Source organism: Anopheles merus, chromosome 3R, assembly GCF_017562075.2.
Source record: "Anopheles merus strain MAF chromosome 3R, AmerM5.1, whole genome shotgun sequence".
Lineage (NCBI taxonomy): Eukaryota > Metazoa > Arthropoda > Insecta > Diptera > Culicidae > Anopheles > Anopheles merus.
In genome coordinates, this window is record NC_054084.1 from 38,230,768 (window position 1) to 38,251,141 (window position 20,374).

General features: G+C 44.4%; 3 protein-coding genes across 3 annotated transcripts; 1 reads left to right on the top strand and 2 right to left on the bottom strand.

Annotated features, from left to right (window-relative positions):
• Positions 1–7,688: 7,688 nt before the first annotated feature.
• LOC121596100 (WD repeat-containing protein 82) lies at positions 7,689–9,175 on the bottom strand. The gene is made up of 2 exons (XM_041920745.1): positions 8,286–9,175; positions 7,689–8,202 (listed from the first exon to the last, which is right to left on the bottom strand). The coding sequence occupies exons 1-2, from the start codon at positions 8,983–8,985 to the stop codon at positions 7,961–7,963; spliced, it is 942 nt and encodes a 313-aa protein (XP_041776679.1). The 5' UTR covers positions 8,986–9,175; the 3' UTR covers positions 7,689–7,960.
• Positions 9,176–9,982: 807 nt separating this feature from the next.
• LOC121596035 (alanine--tRNA ligase, cytoplasmic) lies at positions 9,983–13,642 on the top strand. The gene is made up of 2 exons (XM_041920603.1): positions 9,983–10,206; positions 10,479–13,642. The coding sequence occupies exon 2, from the start codon at positions 10,519–10,521 to the stop codon at positions 13,420–13,422; it is 2,904 nt and encodes a 967-aa protein (XP_041776537.1). The 5' UTR covers positions 9,983–10,206; positions 10,479–10,518; the 3' UTR covers positions 13,423–13,642.
• Positions 13,608–15,047, bottom strand: LOC121596036 (mitochondrial ribosome-associated GTPase 2). Its single transcript, XM_041920604.1, has 2 exons — positions 14,792–15,047; positions 13,608–14,726 (listed from the first exon to the last, which is right to left on the bottom strand). The coding sequence occupies exons 1-2, from the start codon at positions 14,945–14,947 to the stop codon at positions 13,692–13,694; spliced, it is 1,191 nt and encodes a 396-aa protein (XP_041776538.1). The 5' UTR covers positions 14,948–15,047; the 3' UTR covers positions 13,608–13,691.
• Positions 15,048–20,374: the final 5,327 nt, after the last annotated feature.

The following is a 20,374-nucleotide window of genomic DNA, read 5'->3' on the forward strand; positions in this document are numbered from 1 at the left end:
ACACATAAAACGACATTTCTTGTATAAAATATCACCAATCTCGCTGTATATTATCCAATAACTTGAGAGAAAAATAATAATTTGTGAGCCAGTACTCTATAGTCATCAGACTGTGTCTTTTCTTCAATGCCTACTTTGTTTGCAACTCACATCAAAGAGACTGTAAAAACTGCCAGCAAAATTACCAAAAAGGGCAACATCAAATTAATAATTTAAGTACTTTACAACACCAATCTAAGGAAATTGAGAGTGTAAAACTGTTTTAAAAATTTTGGTCTATCTTTTGGCATTAATTAAAACATTTATTGACCGATATTCGCGATACCGAAAAGAGGAGCACAGCCTGTCGAAAATAGGACCAAACAGCCGAAAATGGGAACAAAAACAATGTTTGCATTTTCACGAATATCTCTAAAAAATACATTTTAAATAAAAAATAGCACAACATAATACGATAGTTTATCGTTCAAAATAATGTCACTTTCAATAATTGTATAATAGAATAGAATTCAAGAAATAAACATTGTAAGAGTACCAGCAGTTTTAGTGAAACTGCAGCACTAACCTGCCCAATACTGGTATTTACCCTATTTAATTTCAGAGACTTGTTCTATTTGTTCCTGATTTATACAAATTGTACAAATTGATTTTTTATTTGATATCATTATGTATTTTGTCTTCTTTACTTTTAAAGCCTGCTAAATGCTTTAACCAACCATCTAAAACATGTAGTTCGATGTTTAAAAGAATTTCTGCATGCTTCACGTAACGCCTAGCAATGAATAAAACTGTATCGTTAGTGAATAAATTGATTTTACAAGCATGCAACATTTTTTCATGTTATTGAACAAAATGGATAAAATCGGCCTTAAGACACTTCCTTGACATTTCAAGTGTGTTACCTAGCGGATCTAATACACTATTTATAAAGGATGTCGTTCTTCCTTCAATATAATTTGCGAACCAGTGTGCTTCAACTCGTTGAATACCGAATTTATGTAAAGTTTCCAGTAATAAGGGTCTAGATTCATTATCGCTATATGCACGTCTAGTTTGGTCAACTCTTAACAACCTATAGTTTCTTAAAGTACGAGCAAGTACGTTGAAATTAACTCTAACTAAACGGTCCGGTGAATCGATCTCTCCTAGGATGATTATTTTCTGATAAAATGATTTGCGCCGTTTCGCGACGAGTAGCGAGAGACTCGAGTCCAAAAATTAAACACCAGGTGTGATAACTAGGTATCACTGCCACATTACGCCAGGGTGTGAACCGTAAAACTAAACGGGTGAATTTCTTCTGCACTGATTCGATCTTATTCGATCATAAGGAGGATGATGGGCAACAAACTACTGAGGTGTATTCTAGGATGGATCCGACCAGTGTTTCGTACAGTGTGACAAGACAATGTGAGTCGGAGAATTCTTTCGACTGCCTACGTTTTGTTCGCTCTGTTAATAATTTCGTTATTGGTGCACATGAAAGTCAAGTTTATGGTGAAGGGTACTCCTACGTCTTTTACTACTCTTCATCGTTGCAAATTGTGTACCGGAAATACAATAGTTAAACGCTATTGGACAATTAGAACGATGAAACGACATAGAGGAACAATTATCAACATAAATTTGTAGGCCGTTGAGTTTTAATAGCCGCGTTTCGACGGAACGATTTCTGCTTGAAAACTCCTGTCGAAATCACCGTTTTCCATGACAACGTAAAATCGAGCAGAGTTCGACGAATCTTATTTGTGTAATTTTTGCCATACACCGAAGGCTGGACGGTAATAATAGTCGTAGACATAAAATTTTACAAAACGATACTTTTTGAAGCATTGTCTTCTAGATTCATGCTTTCATTCGACAATCACGGAAAAAATGTCGTTTGACACGATGATATTTTTTTGGTTAATTCATTTGGTTTTTTTTATTTTTTACTTAAAAAGAACTAGATCTTCATCAAAAATGGGACCTTTTTCGTGTTTTTGCGTGAATTTCTACACTCCTGTAAGTAAACAACATTTTTCTGGTAGACTGAGTGAAAATATCAAATGGTCTAATAGCTAAGTATCGGTAAATGCACGATAAAGCAGTTCTGGCGTCACATCAAAAATGTTAAATGACATTCATTCTACCTTCTTGGCAATCACGTCATCGCATGACAGGTTATTGCCCAAATGATTGTCGCTCTTGGAAAGTCGTGTCATGATAACCATGAATATCATGATCGAAAAATGACTTTGACAGCCGCTTACTACGAATGTCATAAAAAATGTCGACAATTAACAACACTGGTTTTAGTAGATTGCTTTAAAAAAATATATATTTTTTTATTTTATACAGATACAACATTATGCCACATTATGCTATGCTATTTTATACAGATACAACAGATTTTATGAGATACAACACAAACATGTATTACCGCGCGGCTTCACGGGTTGAATTATACAGCAAAATGAACTATTTGACAGGTGAAATATCTGACAGATAACGCATCACAGCAACCAGCTGATGTGCAATGTAAGCAAATACCGGGTACAAAAACGCAACTAAATCCATTAAATAACTTAAATATCAAGTATTTCATATTTTTTCAGACAACATTTCATCATTTCCTCCAATCAGGGAATGTTCTGCTTAAAAATATAAAAACAAATGAATTTCAAAAGCGGATGTTGTATCTCCCCTAACCCTTTAGCTGTGTCTGTCAGATATTTCACCTGGCCAATAGTCCATTTCGCTGTATATTTCACCTCGCCAGGAGGCGAAAGAACTCCGCAGGATCCAAAGCCTCTATAAACTATTCTAACAACAACAACATATTTTACCTCGTGTGGCCGCGCGGTTAGACAATTTACTTCAGGTTTTACTAATTTAAAGTGTTTGTAAAGGGTTTGACAGTCCATGCAAACACCTTTGACTATATTTTTTAATTCAGTAAAGCAGAAAACCATTAAATGGACAGCACTTGCTACAAAAAGAAGATTTAATTCATACATTACTTCCTACTTTACAAGAACCAATAAACGTCATACATTCAAACAAAAGTAAGAAAAAAATGAAAACGCATAACTCCAACGCCCGATACGCAGATGACACATTTCATTCCGAAAATAACAATATTGAAACCAACAAAGCTTTCGGCAAATTGGAAACCGTGCCTTGGGAAAAACGGACCCACCAATCCACCTGTGGGGAGGACCCGGGTCCGTTGGATTTGGCGTGTCTATGGGTATGTGCGCGTTTTTACATCCGGAACCATCGAATGCCAGCGGTATCGCCGGTACGTCGAGAGGAAAAAAAATGAATATCAGAAACAAACACACCCGATCGGATTGGTTTTCCGCCAGCAAACAACGGCTGGCAACGGGGCGGGATGGAAATTGCAAAAGCAAAACCCCCTCTCTCGATTTCGATTGCTACGCCGTGCGTCTGGGACACTGGGACACTGCCGCCGATCGGAATTGATGTTCAATTGTCCACCTCAGTCGAGCCCGGCCCAGCCAACTAGCGTGTGTGCGGAACGACCGGTGAGGAAGGAAACAAAATCGACGAAAAACAATCATCGTTTGGTTGGAGAATAAATTGCTTTATAGATATTGCAATGGCCGTTGGGTTTTTTTTTTCTCTCCCGCGGTCCGTCCCGCGAAATGGAAACCACAAGGGAGCAATCCAACGGCTGCTGGATCGTTCGACAATTTTGCGAGCCGGTTATAAGCGTTTCGAGGAAGGCCGCATGTTGTTTGCCGCTCGGTTCTCGGTTATAAAATAAAAACTGCTAAACGTTCGAAATCGTTTAGCAAATTGAAAGCTTGGGAACAATTTGGTACGGTTTCGGCTTGCATATCAGAGCGATAGCATATGTGGTCCACGGGAACGATTCGCACGTGGTTGCTGGTTGTGCTTTCGATAATCACTACAATCGTTGGCTACAATCGTGGTGGACGTTTTTGTAAACATATTAATGCTCATGCTTCAGACGTACCACTTTAGAAATTTGAAAAGAGGGGAGATTCTGCTTTCTGCTTTCGATGGGGTGTTATGTATAGCGCTGATAAAGCAGTAAAGGTCCACGTCTGTTTTTATTTCCGAATGTATATATTTATGAAGCATCACTGCGAAACCTCATCGCTCATTCTCATCGCGTAGTAGATCGTTGACAAATTAAATTCGTCTTCAATTGCTGCAATTCCTTCATTTGAGTCGATTGAGTCGAATTTGCATGAGTCGATTTCGTTTCTTGCGTGGCGATACCGGGATGATCCGTTAACCATTTCCTGAGTAAATCAAATAAAGCCTTCCTCCTTTTTATCGCAATTCAATTTATTGCATATAATTTTCCTGTAAATTTGCTTACAAAAAGTGGCAACAGACACGTACGAATAGATTCGATTTGGGGTGCGACTTTCTTTGCCAAGATTCTTTGCTTACACCAAACGCTTCTCCTGCTAAAAACAAAGCAGTCTCCATTTCACACCTTGGGGTTAAAAAATGGCACAGAACGGACATTAAACAGTTTAAAGACTCGTGTTTTCTAAAATATTTTATTTTATTTCATTCGAAAAATCAAGAAAAATGTTTGAAAAAATCAGACGGAATGGATTTGGCCGTAATGCTTGTTCGTGTGATTGTAGTCATATTAAAATATAAATTAATATTACTGAACAGTTTTAATAGAAAAAATTTGCAAAATACACAATTGGTTCAACGAAGGGAAATGCAGATTGAGATTATTGTATTTATATCACACACTTCTTAGCCTCCCCATTACTAGCACCGAGCAGTTTGGCTTGGCTTAGGCTCTAGACTAATAAAATGTTGTGGAAACATTTGTTGTCAAATCATTTGAACGAGCCATCAAACTAACACTTTGCGGGAACATTTTTGTTGCAAGAGAAACAAATCGATTTATTTTACGTTTATTTGTTGCAGGAACATTTTCGAACGCGTTTGGAATACCAAAACGGATCCAAAATAATTCAAACTTATTTTTAAAACGTTTTTATTAGCACCAATGAGAACAGTTAAAAAACGGAAAATCCATAAATGTTGCTGAAACATGTGCATAGACCGTGGGTATGGTGATCCATCCATCTGCAGTCAAAATGAGCCTGTTTTTACGATGCGCATTAAATAACAATATGTAGAAACCTACTTTACTGATTCAAAATCACGAAAATTAATATGTGCTATTGCTAAACTCCTTTTTTTATTCAAACACAATTTTTTAATTGTGCAGTTATTTCTCAAAAACAAATCGTCCAATTCAAATTCAAATGTTGTGGCAACCCCCTTAAACCTAGCTTTAGCTAGCATTTGCTAGAGGACGCTACACACCGTCAAAGCAAAGTGAGCTGAATTGGCTAGCGTTTGCTAGAGAGCGCTACACACCGTCAACGCACAGTGAGCTTGACTACCAATTTGTTTGGTCAATAACTGCGTGCACATTCAGGCCAGGCAACAAAAACGAACACGAAGAAACACTGGCTTCTTGAAATTGGCTAATGCAGAGAAAACAGCATTCTTTAAATACTTTAGAATCCCTTAATTTTGATCAGTGATGCATTACTATCATCCGCGCGTATTGCATCAAATTCCACGCAGTAAAATACCCTGTGTCTTTGTATGTACGTATGTACATATTCCAGTCTTCTTCTACGATGATATGCATGCGGCAACATTAAACGCACCATAATTAAGGGGGGAGATTAAGGAGCAGTATTTTAGCGATTTCTTAATTCAAAGGTAATTCAGTCAGATGTGTCTAACTCATTTGTTCGGCGGGCCACTTGTTCGCCCGAAAAGCCTTTCGTGAGCCGCAATATTTAACTCAAATATCAAAATATTTAAACCAATATGACCAGGATTAATCATAACAATATGGCAATATTGAACTCAAATATCGCAATTTTTAAGCTAATATGCATGGAATTAATCACAGTGTGTCGTGTAGTGATTGGAGCGCGGAATTGGACCTACCCGATTCCGATTCCGTATTTGAAATCTATTTTGGAGCCGATTCCGATGCTGGTATCGATTCCGATTCCTGCGCCAATTCCTGCGCCAATTCCGGAGTTGACTCCGGAGTTGACTCTGGGGTTGATTCCGGAGTTGACTCTGGAGTTGACTCCGAAGTAGACTCTGGAGTTGACTCCTGAGTCGATTCCGGAGTCGATTCTGAATCCAGAATCGGAATTGGTCTGGAATCGAAATCATCTTCGGAATCGGATACGTCCTAGGAACCAGGGGTTCCGGAAACGGAATCAATTTCAAATTCCGAAACCGATTTTTATTCAGGAGCCAAATCCGGAGCCGATTTCGACTCCAGAGCTGATTCAGGAGCCGATTCCGGAGCCGATTTCGATTCCAGAGCTTTACTATCCGGAACTTATTCCAGAAAACTTTGGAGCTAGCCGAAATCGATTCCGACAAAAACCTATTTTTTCCATCACTAGTGTCGTGGTTTGCATACTGCGAGCTGCCAGTTTGACATACCTGGGCTAAGTGCTAACGCCACCAAACAATTTAGCGTTTGAAAATTAGGAAATTAGGACCACACATTTGGCTTTGTTTTTTGAACATATTACGACCAAGAGAGGACAGCTTATGTTTCTTACCTGACCTGCCGAGTTGACAAAACTACGTTGAACATTCACGGTAGAAGACCTTTTCAATATAAATAAACATAGCACATGTCGGTATTCCTAAGTTCATGGTAACCAGGTGCCAAAGTTGTTCACACACACACTTGCATTTCCATAGTCACAAACATCTCGCATACTTCGACCGAGCAAGTTCTGTGCCTTTGGAAGCACTTAGTAGTTCTTTCCATGGGATTTGTCCGGTTTTCTAAATAAGGCTTGATTATTATTGAAATGGGCTTTACTTACGAGGGCAGACAATAAAGTAAGGTCTCCAACGCTGCAACTTCGCCGGATCACGCGCTAGGCGAAATCTGGCAACACCGCCGTGTTCCTTGGTTCCCCCACTACTACTTTGCTGCTGGGTGAGGCTTCCCCGACCGCTCAGTCTTGGCTGAGCAGCCGTCAACGATGGAGGCACCCCTCGCGTCATCGTCCAAGTGCGAATTGCGTTCTGTAATACGTTTTTTGAGTGCGAAAAAGGTGACACCTATTGAAATCCATCGTCAACTAGTTGAAGTTTACGGGGCAAAGTGTATGGACATAAAAAACGTGCGTAAGTGGAGCCGCGAGTTCAATTCCGGACGCACTAATGTTCACGACGAGGAGAGAAATGGCCGACCGTCGGTCTCGGATGCGATTGTTCAAGCAGTGGAGGCAGAAATGCTCAAAAACCGCCGTGCGACAATTAGGGACTTGGAAGAGAAGCTTGGAGGAGTGTGTAGCAGCGAAACAATCCGTCATATCCTTGTGAACAACTTGCAGTATCACAAAGTTTCTGCCCGATGGGTGCCGAAACAGCTGACCGAACAGCGGAGGTTCAGAAAGAGGTCAACACCTGGCTGCGCGAGGCGGACGGAGAGTGGTATTCTGCCGGCATAGACAAGTTCATCGTGCGGATGCGCAAGGTGTTGGAAAAAAATGGTGATTATGTAGAAGAGTAGCCAAGACCTTGGCCTTTCCAACGGTGTATCGCTTTTTGTAAATAAATGTCATTTTTTATGAAAAAAAATTGGAGACCTTACTTTATTGTCAGCCCTCGTATTTAAAAGACAATCTCAAAATTATGTTTTATGCTTTTTATTTTGATTCTTAAACATACTTTCTTCAATATTAGAAGCTATTGCGTAGTGTTTCGTAGATGATACACACGAGTCGTACGATAGTTGCGGCCGCTTTCGTAAACTGCTGTATCGTTTCGGTCCAAAAAAGCTATCGCTAGCAGTGTCCTGGTTTGAGGTTGTTTTGTTGACAAGATGTTTCTACAACTACACTCTCTTAATAGAATCCCCTTTAAAAAAAAAAAGCAATATCCCGAATTATTCCTCGCCCGTCGGCAGCCAGAATGCCATGTTGGTGCAGGCAGACGCAAGCATCATAAACTTCGGATTGAACTGCACACACTGTACCGGGCCGGGATGGTCACCATTTAGGACGCAAATTTTGTACCCCGTGTCCGCGTTCCACACGTGCACCCGGCCGTCCGTACTGCCGGAAAAGATGAACTGCGAATCGGGGCTAAACGATGCTTCGATGGGAATTCCCTTGTTGTTGAGATGTCCTAAAGAAATAATAACAAAAAAACCCATTAGCCAGGGAAAAAGACCAAGCCGACGCTTTTTTGAAAACTCCTGACACACTTACCCGTAAATGTTTGCAGCGGCGTCCCATGGAACGCGTCAATTAACCGAATGATTGATCCGTTCGTACTAATCAGAATAGTTTTACCGTCCCGGGAAAACTTGAGCCCCGTCCAGTCACATTCCTTCTCCTGATTTAGCTTAAACGTCACAAACGGACCCTTGTCGAACGAGCGCAAATCGTACAGCTTTATGCTTTCCGAGTTGACGCCGGCGGCAAAGATCAACCCCTCCGGATCGTACGCCGCTACCGGTCGGCCGTTCAGCTGCATCACACCCTGACAATTGGGCGAGCGGAGATCCCACAGCCGAAGCGTCTTATCGAGCGACCCGGACAGGAACGTATCCTCCACCGGGGAGATGTTGAGCGAAATGACCTTCTTCGTGTGGCCGGGGAAGTACCGCAGATACTTATTGTCGTGCAAGCTCAGGTACCGGATCGTATCGTCCACCTTGGTCGAGCTATGTATCGCGGTGTTGTTCGCGTGTGTGAAGTGTATCAGATCCACGCCGTACTTTTTCGAGTTGACCGTCCGGATCTGCGTACCCTTTTCGCAGTCGTACAGCACGATCTGGTCGTCCTCGCTGCACGAGATCAGCATCTCCCCGTTCGCGGAGAAGTCGATGGCGTTGATTTTGTCGGTGTTCTCGCGGAACACCTTCGCCACCTTGAAGCTCCGTACGACGGAGTCGATCAACTTCATTTTCGGTACGTCCGCCACTTTGCCGGCTTTTACACTGTACGGGAGGGTGAAAAGAAAGGGGAGAAGGTAGCAAACCTACTTGCTGAATACTGTCCGTTTGGCGGTGGGAGCTTGTTTTTGCGGTGATGATGCCGGTGCGCTTGGGATTGTTTACGTTTTGATGCCGAACACGACAGCGCTTGCTCAAACAGAGTGACCAGAAATACCGATTTATCTGTATTCCTACCGATTTTTTATAAGCCTACCGATTCACAGGTGACACCCCTAAAACTACCGGTTTATCATTTATCCTACCGAAAATCACAGATATTTGATTTTCCAGTCGTTTAAGCTTAATCTGTGACGCTTGTGTTCAGAAAGACCTTTATTTGTGTAACCGCTGAACCAAATCTAGGCCATATCCTAGATAAAGGATGCATATTCTCGTGAGACGGAACTTTCATTTTACGCATTAGCCCCCTGAGTTACGAGTTTTAACCTAAAAACTACAAAACTACAAATAAAATGTTGGTGCTCCCACCGAAATCCGCCAAAATATCTGGCCACACTGCGCTCAAATGTCAAAGAGTGTGCACAGTGGAGTTCGTTGCGGTCATGGTGTCAATTTCTTTTTAATTTTGATTTTTTTTTATTTCTTTTTATTAAAATCGAAGTGCAATGGATCATATCGTAATTCATCCAAATCGATGACATCATTCGGATTTAATTGTTGCATAAAAAATTAATAAAAAAAAAATACTGTTTCAAATTTCGTACTCTGCGAACGAGTTCCCAGACACAGTGTTTCTGGTACTTTTTCAATTTGTTGATAAATGGTTCTTATCGGTTGCTTATAGAACTTTAAAAAGGTTGAATTTTTTATTATTATGAAAAAATGAATCAGAAATGCCTTAAAAACCAGAAAAAATCTGTTTCTAATAACAATAATTTCCAAAACAACCAACAGATGAAACGGCACCCACTATGCAACTGTCAACCGGTTGTCAGTTTACCTGCAGACAGACCGCGGCACACACACGCACAGGCCCTTGCAGAAAGGTTGTTTTTTATTTCACGGTTCGCGTGGTGGTGTTTGTGCCGGAAAATAAAACGTGGATAAAGAGGCCGATCTTACGGCAGGGAAAGGCTTATCTCTCAGTTCGCATTGCGTAGGGTGCAGATTTTAAGGTGCCCGAAAGTACTGCATTGGTAGTTTTGCTTCCTCGTCCCTTTGCGGCACCGGTAAGTAGAGAGGATGGGCACCGGTACAAAGGTGAAGATAGATTAGCGACAAATCGGCAATCGGGTGTGGGTGATGAAATAATAGTGGGCTATTGGGAGGGCAATGGAAGGCCTTTCCCCAAGATTGGACGCGTGTCACATTGCATGCTCGGAATGCATAAGAAGTGAAAGTAACTTCCACGATCGAAATATACGCACCGTTCAAACCGGTTTTATAGGTTAAAAAGGTACTGCTATTGATCGATTTTCTTTTCTCCCCATTACTCTTGCAGCATTTTGCATATACACACACACCCTCTGTGCCTATCAACCATGGACACCTCGCTGACCGCCTCCCAGATCCGGAGCATCTTTCTCGACTTCTTCAAGGAGAAGGAGCATCTGTACGTGCACTCGTCGTCGGTGATCCCGCTGGACGATCCGACGCTGCTGTTCGCCAATGCGGGCATGAACCAGTTCAAGCCGATCTTTCTCGGCACGGTCGACCCGAACAGCGACATGGCGAAGTGGGTGCGCACGGCCAACACGCAGAAGTGCATCCGTGCCGGCGGCAAGCACAACGATCTGGACGACGTCGGCAAGGATGTGTACCATCACACGTTCTTCGAGATGCTGGGCAACTGGTCGTTTGGGGACTACTTCAAGAAGGAGATCTGTACGTGGGCGTGGGAGCTGCTCACCGAGCGGCTTAAGCTGCCGAAGGAGCGCCTGTACGTGACGTACTTCGGGGGCCATCCCGAGTCGGGCCTGGAGCCGGATCTGGAGTGTCGCGAGATTTGGCTGAAGCTGGGCGTGAAGGAGGAACACATCCTGCCCGGAAGCATGAAGGACAACTTCTGGGAGATGGGCGAAACCGGCCCGTGTGGACCGTGCTCGGAGCTGCATTTCGATCGCATCGGTGGCCGCAGCGTGCCGGAGCTGGTCAATATGGACGATCCGGACGTGCTGGAGATTTGGAATCTGGTGTTCATCCAGTACAACCGCGAGCAGGACAGTTCGCTGAAGCTGCTGCCCAAGAAGCACATCGATTGTGGAATGGGGTTCGAGCGGCTCGTGTCGGTGATACAGGACAAGCGGTCGAACTACGATACGGACGTGTTTATGCCGCTGTTTGATGCGATTCAGAAGGGCACGGGTGCAGCAGCATATCAGGGTCGGGTCGGTGCGGACGACAGTGACGGGGTGGATATGGCGTACCGTGTGCTGGCGGATCACGCTCGTACGATCACGATCGCGCTGGCCGACGGTGGATTCCCGGACAACACTGGGCGCGGCTATGTGCTGCGGCGCATTCTGCGTCGTGCCGTGCGGTACGCCACGGAGAAGCTGAACGCGAAGCCGGGATTCTTCGCCACGTTGGTGGATACGGTGGTGCAGCTGCTGGGGGAAACGTTCCCGGAGGTGCGCAAAGATCCGCAGCACATCAAGAACGTGATCAACGAGGAGGAGCAACAGTTCCTGAAGACGCTTACCCGGGGACGCAATCTGTTGAACCGCACGATCGCGAAGCTGGGCAATAGCAAGGTGATACCGGGCGATGTGGCCTGGCGCCTGTACGATACGTACGGCTTCCCGATCGATCTGACGCTGCTGATGGCGGAGGAGAAGCAGATGACGATCGACATGGAAGGGTACGAGAAGGCCAAGCACGAATCGTACATTGTGTCGCAGGGCAAGGAAAAGTCCAAGACGGCCACGATCGATCTGGACGTGCACGGCATCTCGGAGCTGCAGGAGCGCAAGGTGCCCGCGACGGACGATTCGTTCAAGTACCGGTACAAGGCGGAATCGATCGACCCGCTGGCGCAGTACGTATTCGAGCCGTGCACGGGCAAGATCGTGGCCCTGCGCTTTAACAACGCGTTCGTGGAGGAAGTGCAGGCCGGCCAGGAGTGTGGCGTGATACTGGATCGTACCAACTTTTACGCCGAAAGCGGCGGCCAGATCTACGACCAGGGCTTTCTGGTGAAGGTGAACGACGAGAGCAGCGAGTTTAACGTGTCGCTCGTGTACAACCGGGGAGGATACGTGCTGCACATCGGTGTGGTGGAGGGTACGCTCCGCGTCGGGGACGAGGTGCACTGCCACATGGACGTGGTGCGCCGTCAGCTGACGATGAAGAATCACTCGGCCACGCACGCCCTGAACCACTCGCTGCTGAAGGTGCTCGGCCAGGACACGGATCAGCGAGGCTCGCTGGTGGTGCCGGAGAAGCTGCGGTTCGATTTCACCAACAAATCGGCTATGACCATCGAGCAGGTCGCTGAAGCGGAACGGCTGACGCGCGAAGTAGTGAAGCGGAATGTGCAGGTGTACGCGAAGGAAGCGAACCTGGCAGTCGCCAAGACGATCCGGGGATTGCGCTCCGTGTTCGATGAAGTGTACCCCGATCCGGTCCGTGTCATTTCGTTCGGTGTGCCGGTAGAGCAGCTCGAAGCCAACCCAACGGGCGAGGCGGGTGTGATCAACTCGGTCGAGTTTTGCGGTGGCACCCATCTGCACCAGTCCGGCCACATGGTGGACTTTGTCATCACGACGGAGGAAGCGATTGCGAAGGGAATCCGGCGCATCGTCGCACTGACCGGACCGGAAGCGCTGAAGGCGTTGAAAAAGACGGAACTGCTCGAGCAGGAGCTGAGCAAACTGCGGGCCACGATCGACGGGGATAAGGAGGGCCGGGAAGCGAAGGAGCACTTGAAGAAGATTATCGAGCTGACGGACGATGTGTCGCAGGCGACCATACCGTACGTGAAGAAGGACGAGCTGCGCACGGTACTGAAGGGGCTGAAGAAGGCGCTGGACGATAAGGAGCGTGTCGCCAGGGCGGCCGTCGCTAGCGGTGTGGTCGAGAAGGCGAAGGAACTGTCCCAAGCGCACAAGGACGCACCGTTCCTGGTGCAGCGGCTGGAGGCGCTGAACAACACGAAGGCACTCGATTCCGCCCTGAAGGAGGTGCGCAAGGTCAATCCGGAGCAGTCCGCGCTGTTCCTGTCGGTGGACGAGGATTCCAAGAAGATTTTCTGCCTCGCCAGCGTACCGAAATCGGCCGTCGACAAGGGCCTGAAGGCGAACGAATGGATCTCACACATTGCGCCGGTTATGGGCGGTAAGGGTGGCGGTAAGCCGGAGTCCGCCCAGGCTTCCGGAGGAAACTTCGACAAGGCGGACGAGATTCTGGAGTTGGCTCGCCTTTTCGCCGCCTCGAAGCTGGAGTAAGCGCGTCCAACGGCGTTCCGGTGAAGCATTTCGCGTGTAGTGGCAGGTGTAGTGTACTGGTCTGAAAGAGAGCGACCTTGATCGTATCGGGAGATACTATGAAGTGCATTTCGGCATGTTTTGTGCATTTTTTTACTCTATTTTTTGCGTTTCTTTCCCGCCCCAACAATGGAACAATCGCAAGCTAAAGCTTAATAAAGATTACTCGTTTATTACTCAATAGCAACTTCTACTGCTTGTGTTTGCTTCCTCTTGCGCTATCCTTCCCTTCATCGTGGTCCTTCCTCTTGCTCTTTGGCGGTTGCTTCACTAGCTTCCCGTGCCGTTCGACTCGTCTCATAGATGATCCGAATTTCATGCAGCATTTCTGCGATGTTAGTGCCCATCTTGGCGCTGATGGGAATAACCGGCACATCGACATGGTGCGCCAACAGCTCCACATTTCGCTCCGCCTCGGGAAGATCCACTTTGTTCGCAATGATAAACCGTGGGCGCGTCACCAGCTCCTCACTGAACATGCTCAGTTCGTGCAGGAGCGTGTGATAGTGAACCCATGGTTCGTCGGCCGATGCATCGATCACGAACAGCAGCGCATTGCAGCGTTCCGCGTGCTTTAGGAACTGTATGCCAAGCCCTTTGTTCTTGTGCGACCCCTCGATCAAGCCGGGCAGATCCGCCACCGCAATCTGCTCGTAATCATCGTACTGCACCATCCCGAGGTGCGGCTTGAGGGTGGTAAACGGGTACGCTGCTACCTTTGGCCGGGCCCGGCTAATCGCCCGCAACAGCGTACTCTTTCCCGCGTTCGGCAACCCAATAAAGCCGATGTGTGCCATGCTGCGCAGTTCCAGCGTGTACGCCGTTTCCTCCCCAGTGGCACCGAACTCCGCCACCTGCGGTGCCTGCTCGAGATCGCTCTTGAAGAAATGGTTTCCCTTCCCACCGGCACCGCCGCGTGCTGCCACAAACATCATGCCTTCGCTGCTGAGGTCGCCAACCACCTTGCCCTGGGGATTGCGTACGATCGTCCCGATCGGTACCTTCACGACCGTGTGGTTTGCGTTCTTGCCGTGACAGTCCTTGGTCGCACCCTTTTCGCCATCATCCGCACGGAGCAGCGAAGTGATGTGGTTGAGGTCCTTTACGTCCTGCGTGGCCTGCAGCACCACGTGCCCACCGTTACCACCATCGCCTCCATCCGGGCCGGCATTTTCATTGCACCACAGGCGGAGGAAGGAAACGCATCCGTCGCCACCCTTGCCGCCGATGGTGCGTACGTGTCGGCAGTCGACAAAGTACTGCGTCTGTGAATTTGATAAATGCTAATGGTTAAACACAAAAAATTAACAACAAATCGCGTCGTTCTCACCGTGGGTTTGCTGGATTTGGGCTTTTTGCTGCGCAGTGGAACCGCTATCCGTTGATTGGAGTAGCGGGCAACGTCTTGCAGCAGCACACGTCTTGCCGGTGCAATCACTTGACTTTGGCGTGTGGCTAATAATGTGCGAAAAATAGTGCTCCACATTTTAACACACGTTTCATTCGTTCAACACACAAAAACGGCGCACAATTTTGCATAACATTTGGACTGGTTGCACGTTTGTTTACGTTGCCGGTTTGTTGTGGGTTTTGAAGAGTGACAGCTGATTTGCACTATGGAAGCTAGGGCGGTCATGCGAGATGGTTGCAGTTAAACCGATTTTATCATATTAAATATAGTTTAAAATGATCACTTCATTTAATATCACGATATTGATGTCTGCAATTAAGATCAATCCCAAGCGCCACAGATTAAGCTTAAACGACTGGAAAATTGAATATCCATATAAAAAAATGAAAGCTCCACAGCTTCATTGGTTTGATCAATAGATGCCCAAGTGCCACAAATCCACTAAACGACCACTAAACGGCTTCTAAACGACTCAAGTTCTCTTCCTAAACGGAATATAGAAAGACTTCGTTTAGCAGACGCCAAACGACTCATGCATTCTAAAAATAGCAAAAAAGCTGGTGGCGCTATCTGTTGGTGGGATACCCCAACCAGTTGAGCTTCATCGCTTGGAGGAGAGCTTTCTCATTTCCTCTGTACTGTTGTATGGTTTCGCATTGAAGTTATGCATCGCTAGAACTAGAACGGCGATACGATTGTTTAAATACTAAACTCCAACGGAAACCACCAGCACTGAAGCAAGTGAGATTTGAGCAATGGTCATTGGTGTTGATACCCACGTATCTAACCACACGACCATTTATATAGATTTTTGCTCAGAAAGTTAGAAGGCTATATAGGTCATAATAAAATGCAACTTGTCGAAACACATTGCAAGAAAAGGATAGCAATATAATGATGAGTAGTAATACGCCATCTATTGATCAAACCAATGAAGCTGTGGAGCTTTCATTTTTTTTCTATGGATATTCAATTTTCCAGTCGTTTAAGCTTAATCTGTGGCGCTTGGGTGGCGTATTACAACTCATCATTATATTGCTATCCTGTTCTTGCAATGTGTTTCGACAAGTTTCATCTTATCATGACCTATATAGCCTTATAACTTTCTGAGCAAAAATCTATGTGAATGGTCGTGTGGTCAGATACGTCCCAAGTGCCACAAATCCACTAAACGACCACTAAACGGCTTCTAAACGACTCAAGTTCTCTATCTAAACGGAATATAGAAAGACTTCGTTTAGCAGACGCCAAACGACTCATGCATTCTAAAAATAGCAAAAAAGCTGGTGGCGCTATCTGTTGGTGGGATACCCCAACCAGTTGAGCTTCATCGCTTGGAGGAGAGCTTTCTCATTTCCTCTGTACTGTTGTATGGTTTCGCATTGAAGTTATGCATCGCTAGAACTAGAACGGCGATACAATTGTTTAATTACTAAACTCCAACGGAAACCACCAGTACTGAAGCAAGTGAGAATTGAGTTATGGTCGTTGGTGTTGATACCCACGTATCTGACCACACGACCATTCATATAGATTTTTGCTCAGAAAGTTAGAAGGCTATATAGGTCATTATAAGATGAAACTTGTCGAAACACATTGCAAGAAAAGGATAGCAATATAATGATGAGTTGTAATACGCCATCTATTGATCAAACTAATGAAGCTGTGAAGCTTTCATTTTTTTCCTATGGATATTCAATTTTCCAGTCGTTTAAGCTTTATCTGTGGCGCTTGGGGTGGGTATCAACACCAACGACCATAACTCAATTCTCACTTGCTTCAGTACTGGTGGTTTCCGTTGGAGTTTACCCAAGTGCCACAAATCCACTAAACGACCACTAAACGGCTTCTAAACGCCTCAAATTCTCTACCTAAACGGAATATAGAAAGACTTCGTTTAGCAGACGGCAAACGACTCATGCATTCTAAAAATAGCAAAAAAGCTGGTGGCGCCATCTGTTTGTGGGATACCCAACCTGTGGAGCTTCCTCGCTTGGAGGAGAGCTTTCTCATTTCCTCTGTACTGTTGTATGGTTTCGCATTGAAGTTATGCATCGCTAGAACTAGAACGGCGATACGATTGTTTAAATACTAAACTCCAACGGAAACCACCAGTACTGAAGCAAGTGAGAATTGAGTTATGGTCGTTGGTGTTGATACCCACGTATCTGACCACACGACCATTCATATAGATTTTTGCTCAGAAAGTTAGAAGGCTATATAGGTCATAATAAAATGCAACTTGTCGAAACACATTGCAAGAAAAGGATAGCAATATAATGATGAGTAGTAATACGCCATCTATTGATCAAACCAATGAAGCTGTGGAGCTTTCATTTTTTTTTCTATGGATATTCAATTTTCCAGTCGTTTAAGCTTTATCTGTGGCGCTTGGGGTGGGTATCAACACCAACGACCATAACTCAATTCTCACTTGCTTCAGTACTGGTGGTTTCCGTTGGAGTTTACCCAAGTGCCACAAATCCACTAAACGACCACTAAACGGCTTCTAAACGCCTCAAATTCTCTACCTAAACGGAATATAGAAAGACTTCGTTTAGCAGACGGCAAACGACTCATGCATTCTAAAAATAGCAAAAAAGCTGGTGGCGCCATCTGTTTGTGGGATACCCAACCTGTGGAGCTTCCTCGCTTGGAGGAGAGCTTTCTCATTTCCTCTGTACTGTTGTATGGTTTCGCATTGAAGTTATGCATCGCTAGAACTAGAACGGCGATACGATTGTTTAAATACTAAACTCCAACGGAAACCACCAGTACTGAAGCAAGTGAGAATTGAGTTATGGTCGTTGGTGTTGATACCCACGTATCTGACCACACGACCATTCATATAGATTTTTGCTCAGAAAGTTAGAAGGCTATATAGGTCATTATAAGATGAAACTTGTCGAAACACATTGCAAGAAAAGGATAGCAATATAATGATGAGTTGTAATACGCCATCTATTGATCAAACTAATGAAGCTGTGAAGCTTTCATTTTTTTCCTATGGATATTCAATTTTCCAGTCGTTTAAGCTTAATCTGTGGCGCTTGGGTAGTATTTAAACAATCGTATCGCCGTTCTAGTTCTAGCGATGCATAACTTCAATGCGAAACCATACAACAGTACAGAGGAAATGAGAAAGCTCTCCTCCAAGCGAGGAAGCTCCACAGGTTGGGTATCCCACAAACAGATGGCGCCACCAGCTTTTTGCTATTTTTAGAATGCATGAGTCGTTTGCCGTCTGCTAAACGAAGTCTTTCTATATTCCGTTTAGGTAGAGAATTTGAGGCGTTTAGAAGCCGTTTAGTGGTCGTTTAGTGGATTTGTGGCACTTGGGAATGCAAAAGAATATTTAAAATAACTTCAACTATTTCATGAATGTCATCATGATACGTGTTAGAACTCTTGCAATAATGAATAGGGCCGCCAAAGTTTCAGCAATGGAACCTGTAAGCTCGTTAAAAGCTTCTATGCTAGAGGAAAGCTACTTCTAGCTGTATATTCATCACGGTGAAGGAATCCTTTTTTTAGCTCTTTCCCACCGATCTGGTTATATTTAGGACCGACAAGGACCAACAAGGTTTCACCAACGGAACCTGTAAGCTCGTTAAAAGCATCTACCCAAGTGCCACAAATCCACCCCAAATATCCCGGTTGTGCTTTATAGTTGATTTGAGGCTGTTTAACAAAAAATCGTCCCGATGCCGTACTTTGTGGGTGATTAAGAAATGAAACGGTACTTGGTGGAACCATCCCAAGTGCCAGAAATCCCCTAAATCGACCACCAAATGGGTTCTAAACAGCTCCTAGCTCTCAACCTAAACGGAATATAGAAAGACTTCGTTTAGCAGACGGCAAACGACTCATGCATTCTAAAAATAGCAAAAAGCTGGTGGCGCCATCTGTTTGTGGGATACCCAACCAGTGGAGCTTCCTCGCTTGGAGGAGAGCTTTATCATTTCCTCTGTACTGTTGTATGGTTTTGCATTGAAGTTATGCATCTCTAGAACTAGAACGGCGATACGATTGTATACATACTAAACTAAATGAGAAACACCAAAACTGAAGCAAGTGAGATTTGAGTAATGGTCGTTGATGTCCATACCTATGTATCTGACCACACGACCATTCATATAGATTTTTGCTGGGCAAGTTAGAAGGCTATATAGGTGATGATTAGATTAAATTTGTTGAAACACATTGCAAGAAAAGGACAGCAATATAATGATGAGTTGAAATACGCCTTCTATTGTGCAAACCAATGAAGCTATGGAGCTTTCGATTTTTCTATGGATATTTGATTTTCCAGTCGTTTAAGCTTAATCTGTGGCACTTGGGACAACTTCAATGCAAAACCATACAACAGCACAGAGGAAATGATAAAGCTCTCCTCCAAGCGAGGAAGCTCCACTGGTTGGGTATCCCGCCAACAGATGGCGCCACCAGCTTTTTGCTATTTTTAGAATGCATGAGTCGTTTGCCGTCTGCTAGACCAAGTCTTTCTATATTCCGTTTAGGTAGAGAGCTTGAGTCGTTTAGAACCCGTTTAGTGGTCGTTTAGTGGAGTTGTGGCACTTGAGTAACTGCAGGTGCAAGCAAGCATAAGCGACTCCAACCTGTTAGTGCAGCGAGTTGGGATCGGGTAGATTAGATTAGATTAGGTAGAAGTAGATTAAATACTTCGACACGACCCGTACTCGATGCACCTTGCTTTTTTTTACTCTTGCTGATCATTCGATCATTACTTATATGTTTACATACATACTTATGTATGAAACATATATGAAATTTAATAAAATCTTTGCAATACTGTTTTATTGATTTTACATAGTTTCAATACGTTCATGAAACAACTTTCAAACCAAACAAAATCGTAAAAAATATCAGTGTTATTATTTCAGAATAGTTTTAAGACTGTTTCAATGTGTAAGCAAATACAACCTAGAGAAACAACTCATGTCAGGGTTATTTTGATTATTGATAAGCCGGAAAGAATGAAAGATGCCAATTCTTCACACATTACTAGTTCTTAATTCTTCACAGTTTTACATTACTAAACTCTACATCTATGCGAACCAGAAAATCCAATCCAACGCTAGTTGAATCAAGAATAGATCAGTTTTGAGGCTAGTTTTCATTAGGAAGTTCACATACAAATGCCACAAGCCGTGCGCACTTTGCTGCTGCATATGTGCTAAACATGTGACGAGTAGCTTGGGCGAATGGTACGGAAGAGAAGCATTTATATGCTACCGTGACGTCACAGCGCAACCATTACTCACTATGATTTTTTCGATGAGAAATGATTCAGTTTAAACACTGATAAGATAAACCTTACGTTAGTAAACAGAACGTTTAAATGACAAAGCACATAGATAAATAAAAGATAAAACAATCACAACAAGCGACGGTTATGCGGAAAGGTGTTATGAAGCTAATTGGCCACGCGGTACCGGCTGATATCAGCTAATCATGTATCAATGGACCATCGATGGGCTG